Raw genomic sequence first — 10,501 nt, forward strand, 5'->3', positions numbered from 1 at the left:
TTTTATGAAAGTAAACGAAGCCTTAGCTTTGACGTGGATAGAAGATGAATACAGGCCAATGTATTCTACAAATTCCATGAAATTTGATCATGAGTAGTTCTCAAGATCTGTCACTTGCACCGACAACCTCAGCTTCTGTTTATACGCTCTCTCATTCATGTAAAAGTTTGATCTGGATTCTGTAAAACTTATGTGAAAGCTCTCATTCCAAATAAGAATCCGACATTCTTGCTCCATGGCATTTTATGTTAGGATCCCCATTCATCATATATTGTATGCAAAAACATTTTTGCTATTGTAATTGAGAAGCAACCGGTTGGTGATCTTAACTCAGAACAGGAGTTGCTCGGATAAAAAATATTTACACATATGGGATGCTGGGAAAAAACAGAAACATAAAAGATCTGGCATTCCTGGAAAATGAATAAATCAATGTCTTGCTAATCTACGTATAGGATCGAGGTAAGTTACACAGGTCTTGCCTATGCCTACATGATCATTCCCCAAATGATGATTCAAACACCAACCTCGACATATATAGACACCCAGTTCACATAAGCTAAGAGATGTTTTTGTGTTTCATAATTCCCTATGCATCAATCTCTCCCTGAGATGTAGTAGTCTGTCCTTGAGTTGCCTATGTAATGTAGGAGTGTTTAGACTCTCGGAGTCTTCCAGCCGTTTTATTTGTATTATGTCATGGAGCATTGGTTTAAATCGTGTTTGGAAAGCCCTATAGCAAAAATAAGGTAGCAGAGTGCAAATAACTACAAATGGGGTGACCAGCCAATAGAGAACGCTTGGGGCACAGGCTTCCACAAAGACCTGATATGATGTTGTTGATATGGTTGATGGGAGAGAACCATAAATGATTAAGAATATGTACCAGAAGGTGATGCTGCCCCAGATGAAGAGGTGCTGGATCCAAGTGAAGTAGTTGATGGAGAGTGCCATTTGGCAATTTACAGCCCACACCACACAAGTATACATCGTGACACCAAGGATTTCATAGTCCCCTACTTGCCCATCTCTTCGAAAGGCCTGGTTAGTCATTAACTTGGTTGTAGAGAAGAAGATAATTATGGAGCTTATAAATCCATTAAACATCCAACCAAGGATGCGGGGCCAACTGAAGAGGATGTTTTCTACTCCCTCCGAATATAAGATGGGGTACTGTAATCGAAAGAAGCATGAAAATTACATGTTTATTTAGGCTTCTATATAAAACTTCAACGAAAATGTGGAAAACAAGCAGGTTGATTGCCAAGGAGTCTATATTCATTTATTCCTGGTTTTCTGTTAATCATTTTATTCTATAAGCTCAGACAAGGATAATAATTTTATACCTCGAGGCAAAATCGTGCAGAAACATCCTGGTCGAAAACACCAAGCGCAATTACAGGAAGCGAGGTGAAGAAGACATTGTAAAATGACATATACCAATCATTGTATGCAGGCTGACCAGAGAAAGAAGCAAGGGCCTCGAACCAAAATAGAGTAAACCCAAATGTTATATTCTTGTAAAAGAAGTAGCATATCTGCACCAACAAAAAGAATACAGTAGTGCATGTCAACCAAAGATATGTTTTTGTTGATTACTTGTTGTATCTTCACCTACAGCAATATATTGGTAAGCAATCATTTCCGTAACAAGGAAACTGAAGAGCATAAAATTAATAATATGCAGCTTAGAATCCCCCAATCACACCATGAGAAGGGACTAGAAAGGGGAAAGGAGAAGAAGCAAACTTTTCAGTTCCGATGCATGTTTATTTCCACCAAGAAAATTTTACAAGGAGCATCGAGCCCAAAGATAATGGAAATGATTTTACTTCCTCAATTTCTTGACAATTAGAAAATTTACGAAGGAAACATTCGAGTCCAAAGATAATGGGAATGATTTTTCTTCCTCAACTTCTTGACAGTATAGTTTTTTCCTTCTTTTTCAAGATTTAAGTGCAATAGATGGAAGCACAGTTTTACCATCATTGCTATTCGCCTGTAACACCAATGGCCATGTACCAGCAACAAACGTTCTAGAAAACGGAATTGAGCTATTGAGTAATCACTAGCCATCACAGCCTGCAGTTAAGAGACATTTGGAATCAGAAGTTGGGTCTTTTCTCTTATTCAAAGTGAAAACCTAGAATAAAGTAGTGCAGAACATAAATCAATAGCAATGGAATATACATATTTTACAACTGACAAATGATATGGCTGTGAGTTTAATCATCAGTGAAGCAAATAATAAGAACAAACAGTGTTGCAAGTCAGGAATTCTTTTCAAATACTTAATTTCTAATGGATTTATACATTAATATAATTCGATTTTAATTTTCACCTGCTGCAGATCAGATATAATTCATTAGTCACTTAAAAAGGGCACTACGCGTGTAAAACTCCAAGACATACATGAGCAAAATGATGAAAAGAAAAAGGCATGGGTGGGAAGAGAGATAAGACAAAAAAGATATAATGACCTGCATCCCTTCAACTCCACTGATGCCAACTCCAATATCAGCCTCTTGAAGCATGCCAACATCATTTGCCCCATCACCTATAGACAGTGTTGTCTTACTTGTTCCCTCTTTTACCAATCTGGTTACCTGCAAATCTCCTATATTACTATCAGACTATCCTGTCGTGAAAAACATAAACTACAAGGAAACTTTAAACTGGCATGATCAGAAAACTTACACGAGCTTTCTGCTTGGGTGAAGAGCGGCAGCATATAACAGAAGAACAATTAATTGCAAGTTCAAAAAATGACTTCACCACATTCTTTTCTAGAGAAAAATCCAAGGACTTGCCATCTATTATCAGGCCAAACAAAATAGTACTTTCTTTAGCTGAATTAGAACTTTGTTTTGCTGAGTTTATCTGAGATATCCCTTCTCTAATTTGCTTCCTTATGCTTTCAAGCGAAGCCTGTAACAGTCAATGTTTCAGAAAGTTTTCTGAGCATTTGACCACTAAAAAAATCAATGTTGTTTACTTCAAAATCCTGTACCTTTGCAATGGCCTCTCTATCCCCTTGTTTTTCCAAGGCATCAATATCCGGCGAATCAAGAGTGATTATGATTTGTTTCATATCTTGTCTAAGTAAACTACAAGCATACCTGGAACAATTAAAGTATTTATAAATTTACATAAATATTCACATATCACAAAATAATTATTCTGCACTGAATCTTTTACAGTACCCAATGTTAACTGCTGTTTCCATTTTATCACCAGTTAATACCCATATCTTAATTCCAGCTCCGGAAAGCTTCTTGATACATGCAGGGACCTGAACACCAGAGAGTGCTATTAGATCAAAACGGATCATAAAATAATGAACTGAAATGTTTTAAAAAATAGAATGAGTGATTTGGCTCAATTAATAGAACAAATATTTAATACTTACGCCCTTTTGTAGTTTATCTTCGACAGCTGTTGCACCAAGAAGAATCAAATTCCTTTCAATCTTATCAGCAGCTTCATCTACCAATACATCATGGTCTACAGTAACAGATGTTTTGGCCATTCGGAACTCCTCTTCCCATGATTTATACTCTTCTTCACCAAGCTCACAGTATGCAATTACCATGGTCCGTAGTCCATCTTCAGCATATTTTTTTATGTGATCCCTGGTCTGAGACTCAAAAAGCCGCCCGTCTTGTGAAAGCCTTTCAAACATTACACTATAGTATATGCAGATAACAATATCATATCAATTGACTCAACTTGTAAATTCATTCACGTAACAAGTAGTGTATGCATCAGTTGTCTAACCTGTCCGCCCCCTTGCAAAGGAGCAATAACTGATTTTCCACATTCCTTACAACTACAGACATTCTTTTGCGAGCACTACTAAATTCTAAGACTTGGAGAAGCTCATATACTCTGGGATATAGAAAAACAGGTCATGCCAAGTGTAACCAAAACGCCATAAATGAAACTGTAAGAAATAAAAAATAAATAATGGAAGACTGGAAAAAGAAAAAGAAGATGGAGATGATGAATTAAAGAAAATATACAATAACATGCCTCACCCAAACGTAGCCGTTTAGCCTCTCTCATAAAATTGAATCTAGTTACATCTGCCACGGATTTGATTGCCACAACAAAGAATCCTAGTGTTTTGCACTAAAAAAAAAAAAGAAGAAAGGAAAAAGATAAAAGGAATGCCCTAAAAAACAATCAATTTTCATGTAAGTGTAAAGTAATATTACAGAACTTCTCTACAGATTTCTCTGATATTAAACTCTTTTTTCTTCCCTCCTTCCCCAGTTCATTATACAAGAAGGCCTCATCAAAGTAAAAGATGCATCCCTCAATGTATCATCTTGAAGTCTGCTTTGTGATTTCAAGACCTTCGAGAAGCCCTATATTCTGGACAGATAAATGAGAAATGGTAATTTGCTACCAGTTTTAAGGCTTTGTTTCTGATAGATGACATTGGGTCATTGGCTACAAAAATTGTTAAGAGCAGAGAGAAAAGATTTTTTAGAACAAAAGAAAAACTCAAAGTCATATTAGGCATATTACACTTCCAGACATCATGAGAAAGTTGTTTGCTGCAATTGGCTGTTTATGAAAGTGAGAAAGATTATATTATTATGTTAAATATGCAAGCAGGATTTTCTTTTCAAAAGCATAAGATGAACAATTATATATGAAAATAGAAAACATGGTCCCTCAAATATGACAAATGGACATCTTACTTCATATAGACAACTGGCCGCATAGGAAGCGGACACTACACTTGAATGAATTTATGATATGTACCATAAAATGTTACGTGAGGAGCTCACCTGTCAACCTTTTTGCCAGTTTCATAATCTAACTCATGCAATGATATGCTTGTTTGTGTCCTTCCATCAAAATCAAAGCCAACCTCCCTTGCAGCTATTATAAAAGCTGCTTCATCCGGTGACTCAGCTTCATAGAAAATTTCTCCTGACTCTTTATCGACCACAGGAATAGCTGTATGACAGATTGCTAAGACCCGAAAGAATTTCTGAATGATATCAGGATGAGGTTGATTAACCCATTGGCCATTCATAATGCGTTCATCTCTGAAATTGAATCCCCTAATCAACCTTCTGAAGTCCATGGCATTGCCATCATGGCTTTGTACATCATTTGATGCATCTCCTGGTTCAGACAGTACACCCCTCCTCCTCATCAGTGCCCTCTCCACTTCTGTCGTACCACGGCCATAATCAGTGCCGGCTATTGAACATTTCATAAACTCCATGGAATTACATGTCAAAGTACCCGTCTTGTCAGAAAGTATTGTATATACCTGACCAAGTTCCTCATTCAAATTTGATGTGCGGGCATGTGCTGCCCTATTTGTTTCTTCATCATACATATCCTGATCTTGGTTAATGAAAATACTCTGTAAAACCTTCACGATCTCAATGGATACATATAAAGATATTGGTATCAGGTATCCATACAACATTAGGGCTGTGAAGAAATGAAGAAATGCGGCAAGTAATGGTCTTTTGGGGTCATAAAACACAGTTGAATCATCTGGACGAAGATACCACCTTCTGTGCTTTCCACCGCTAATATCTTTTTTGGTTTCAATTCCAAAAAACACTGAGCCAACAGAAGCTATCACTATCAGAGTGCTGAAAAGTATGTAGATTATCTTGTCCATTTTCTTCTCAATTTTACTTCTCTTGGAAGGAGGATCTGTAGCATTCTGCATCACTTTTGTATCGTGTCCCGTAAAAACAACCACTCCGTAGATATATTCAGTGTTTTTAAGCTTAGAATCTCTTAAAAGCAACTGTTTTATGGAAAGGGGGTATTCTTTGCCATCATAGGACGAAGCTCCAACAAATGAAAATAAATTTTCATTAGGGTCCTCACACTTGATCACGGCCCTAAATTGTCTGAAGGATTTTTCATCACGAAGATGGGATGTCACCTCCAACGCATGCTTCAATTTTAAATTAGTCTCTCCGTCAAGATTCATGGTCTCAACATAACAAATACCATCCTCATAGCTTGACGAGAGCAGAATAATATCAGCAGGAAAGTATTCATCTTTGCACACCTTTACGAGATCACCAACTCGAAGTTTCTTCCATTTGGTTTCATGGAATGAATAATCTCTATACACTCTGACTTTTCGATTGTTTGCCTCAATATCCTAAAACCATGTCAACACTCAGCTAGAAACCACATAATTAAGAAAGAAAGTTGGTTATCAAGAGTTTCATCCTATCTCTCTCGTATTTTAAATTCTATCAAAACCAAGATTTAGAAGATTGACAATCATGATAACAAAACGAATTAGAAAGGGCATTAAAATATTACCTGCTTTTTTCGTCTCCAATCTTCCACACCCTCCTTGGCCATAGTAGCTCCAATCACCACTAACAATGGTACAAGAACACTAGGAGCTGAATAAGGTGCCAACGGAGTAAATGAAACGCAGGCCACAACTAGAAAGTATATATTTGCAACCCTCCTAAACTGCTCAAATAAAGACTTTGGAATAAAATTAACCGCCGTATACTTGGTAGTTGAAACAAAATTTCCTCTGTATTTCAACTGAACAGCCCCTGGATTGCCCGGATCATTGCAGTACACAACCCTCGAGTACCCTCTCCGCCCAATTTGGGCATGTTTGTCTTCGAACTTTGATAGAAAACAAGCAAATGAATAGAGTTTGCTAAAAAGTATCCCTCTCCTCCGCCCTTCTGGCATTTTCAAACCTCAACAACAAGCGGGTCTTTTTTTTTTTCTTTTCTTTTTCCCAGGGAAACCAAATAAATCACCAAACACGCCTCAGCCCACAACTCATATTTCTTTTCACTTTCCAGAACAATCACCAAACAAATCTTTAGCTTACAACTACTTATATAAACTCAAACCCATTATTTGCAATTCACACCCTCCTAATGCAAAATAATTTAAAAAACGGAACAATTTTTCTTTTTAAGAAAAAGAGAGATGGAGAGAGAGAGACTAATTTTCACCATTCCCATTGAGAGTTTGGGTCATGAATGCTTTCAATCTAAAAATGCCGATTTGATAACTTCACGAGCTCTGAATGCTTTTTATGAGCTATAGCCAAAGTCACGAAGGCTTTCAATCTAATAATGAGGACCTGATAGCCTCATGAGCTCTGAATGCTCTGTTTTCAAGCTATGGCTAAACACACAAAATGTTTGAACCAAGTGTAACATTACGCTCAATGCAAATCACCGACAAAACAAACTTATTATTTGGGAAACCTCATTGTTCTATGCCTCTGCCTCTTAGTGTTCTGTTCCTTGCTTTCATTTGAAGTTGCAGAGATCTCTTCCTTGTGGGGTTTATAGTTTAATTGTAGAGAAAGAGAGAGAACGTAAAGGCCAAAAAAGGGCGCTTTGTATGAGGCGGGTGGATTACTGCGCTGGAGTCTGAAAGAGTTTCTCGTGAAGTCCAGCCTTCAAGGGAAGCTTGACGCTTGTCTGTACGGCAACATGTCACGATCTTTGCCTTACACGTGGCTTATTGTGCCAAGACAAATGAAGTTTGTTTTGCATGCCTACTTTTGTTTTCCCTTCTTTTCCATGATGTTTTATTCACTCCGACAGCCAAGTAAAGAATAAAGTTACTTCTAAAAATTAATTGGGACAAACCTATGCAGTGACAATTAAATTATTGTTCACATTTTCCGAGCAGTTATTTTACTGTTTATACGGAGTTTCGTTTAGTACACGAGCATGGTGATTATTTGGTACCTAGTAGTCTTAGAAGCCTTTCTCTGCATAGATAAAATTAATGTCTTATTTGCAGATTTCGTAATACCAGTAGTTTTGGTTTTTGGATCTCTTATTCCAGGCTGCTTGTGTTTTTTTTTTTCTTGCAGGTTTTAGTTGTTTTGTCTAGGGTTGGTTTTTATAACTTCTAGTTTTGATTTATCCTGTTCTTTCTTTGTTTGGTTGTTCTATAATCGGATATCTTAGTAATTTTGATGCCTGAATTTGATTTTTGAACTTATATATATCTCTTTCAGGTGTTTTGTTATAACCATCATTTTTCTCGGTCATAGATGAGAAATTATTAATAAAATTGAATGGAAAAATCTATTAAATAAAATGAAAACTATGAACATTTTACTTTACTCCAAATCATAAAATTTTTTATAAAAATAAAATGAAGTATTTTTTGTGAATTTGAAATCTATGAATTTTATTATTTAAAATCTAGGGACAAATTTTAGAATTATTTATGATTTTTTTCATTAAAAAACAAAAGTTAGGAAGACATCATTTAATATTTTCATAATTATGATTGTAATATTTCTTATTAGAAATTAACTTATATTCTATTTAAATGACCCTTGGCCCCTCGTCGGCGATTTGTCTCAGTTTTTTGTTGTTGCACTATATTCATGTTTTCCCTAACCGAAAATCAAGTGGAAATGGATGTAACGGTTCCTTCTAGCCAGTCCAGACCAACACGTTGCAGCACACCTCTTTGTACTGTGGCTTCTAGCTGCAGGTTAATAGTTTGTTCATCAAACTATTTAAAAATTATCTTCAAGCGGTCTCTCATTGTGAGAATTGGATGGGAGTTAATTTTTTTTGGCTCCGATCACACTTTTTATTTTTTTACTTTTGTGTTGTAATGTGTGTTGGTTATGAGAAGACTGTATGATACTTCTATCTTACTGAATCTGTGTCTTGTATCCGTTAATTTATTTATAAATAGACAAAAAAATGACACTTGGAATTTTTTATTACAAAAATCTTCGTTCACCATCATTCAAAATTATGGCATGAAAGTAGGGAATCGCTTGATCATTGAGTGCATCTCGATATTCTATGAAGAATTATGCTATAGATATATATATATATATATATTATATTATATTTTATATAAATATTTTTGTTTTAAAACATAAATAAAAGACTGATAATCAATCTCACAGTGATGATATAATATAGTTAGGAATTTTTTTTTTTCATTGTCAATAACATGATGTGCCAATATACGACAGTAGATCCATATAATCCGTGGCGGACAAATTAGAGTTAAAGCTCAATGCGTCCTTCTTGTGGTGGGACCACCATCGAAGTCTGTGCCATAAATTTGATGCAAATTCATTATAAAAAAATAAATCTACATTCTCAAAAAATAAAATAAAATAAATCACATTATTTTATAGATTTATTTAATGAGAAATGCTTGGAATGTCCATAATGGTTTCCGAACATTTCTTCTGATATATATATATATGTATTTACTTAGTGATTAAAAAAAATTGATGATATTATAAATTATTTATTTATTTTTTAAATATTTATGATGATTAAAAAATAAATAAAAATATAAAATACACTTGTCGAGACATTTTTTGGTGATACTTTTTAATGCAGCTCTTATTTTATATAATCACTTTATATCTCTAATATTTCTCATTTGAGAATGGTCGTTGGCCCATCATCTACACTGAACAAACGACGAGATGTGCGACTAGTAGTGGGTCCAGATTGGAGTTAGCCCTTTGTGGGCTTTTGTTTTGAAACCTCTTAGCAGACTGGGCTTAAAGTTGAGGAATTAATTTTGTTCTGCCATATTTAAAGAACACTTTTAATTTGTTTTAATTCCTATAACGTTTGATCCTTAATCCTGATTGAAACATTTTCTGTACACGGAATCTTACACTGAAGAAACTTAAAAGGTAAAATAGTATTAATTCTTGTGTCTTTCATATGCATAAATGCATGAAATTTTTTAATATTCATACAAATCTCGTAAAAATATCGTCAGTATTTATTTTGACTTTTAAATTAGTATTATATAGATTTACACTAACTCCATTTTTTTTCAGTGGCTTATTCATAATATCTTCAATGTACATTAGATAAAATATTAAGAAGATGGTTCTGTTCTTGCAAGCTTGATTGCAACACATGTCCTATTGTGTTTGATCCAGCAATTGCAGAAGCTAGGTGCCTAGTTACTGGTGTTGTGTTTTTGTAAAGATCTTGGATTGGATTAGGTGATTCAAAGTTAAGTGGTTAATTGTATTAAATTGAGATGAGCTGAGTTATTTATGAATAGTAATGAGTTGACATAGTAAAGTGAGTTTTATAAGATCCACTTAATATGAGTTTAGATGTGTTTAAATGTTAAGATGAATTTAGATGTATTTATATGAAGTTGAAAAAGGTTGTGGATCTCACGTGTGAAAATGTATTGAATTGAAAAAGATCGTAGATCTCACGTGTAAAAAAGATTTTGAGTTGAGACGAGTTTAGTGATTTGAAAGTTGGGTGTTTAAATGTTAGACTCAACTTAAATTTAGATTAAACTGAGTTAATTTTAATTTAATCCAAGTTCCAAACTGGGCCTAAAACAATTCTATTGAATGAGCCTAATGCAGGGAAGTTTCACTATTTTGTTTAAGATATACAAAACTTACTGACCAATGCTACTTGGAAAATTCAGCATGTGAAGAGGAAACTAAATGGTATAGCTCACCAATTGACAAGGAAAG

At 34.9% G+C, this 10,501-nt stretch overlaps 1 protein-coding gene across 2 annotated transcripts; it reads right to left on the reverse strand.

Moving 5' to 3' along the window:
- Positions 1-301: 301 nt before the first annotated feature.
- On the reverse strand, positions 302-7,404 carry LOC121253162 (probable phospholipid-transporting ATPase 8). 2 transcript variants are annotated; one of them, XM_041153104.1, is made up of 11 exons: positions 6,322-7,403; positions 4,800-6,154; positions 3,778-3,888; positions 3,410-3,686; positions 3,204-3,292; positions 3,011-3,119; positions 2,698-2,928; positions 2,481-2,606; positions 1,984-2,082; positions 1,347-1,538; positions 302-1,173 (listed from the first exon to the last, which is right to left on the reverse strand). In XM_041153104.1, the coding sequence occupies exons 1-11, from the start codon at positions 6,712-6,714 to the stop codon at positions 580-582; spliced, it is 3,576 nt and encodes a 1,191-aa protein (XP_041009038.1). In that variant the 5' UTR covers positions 6,715-7,403; the 3' UTR covers positions 302-579. The 2 variants fall into 2 exon arrangements, with proteins under 2 accessions (XP_041009038.1, XP_041009039.1); XM_041153105.1 differs by lacking the exon at positions 1,984-2,082 and having other exon boundaries at positions 6,322-7,404.
- Positions 7,405-10,501: the final 3,097 nt, after the last annotated feature.

This window comes from Juglans microcarpa x Juglans regia, chromosome 2S, assembly GCF_004785595.1.
Source record: "Juglans microcarpa x Juglans regia isolate MS1-56 chromosome 2S, Jm3101_v1.0, whole genome shotgun sequence".
In the NCBI taxonomy this organism is placed as follows: Eukaryota; Viridiplantae; Streptophyta; class Magnoliopsida; order Fagales; family Juglandaceae; genus Juglans; species Juglans microcarpa x Juglans regia.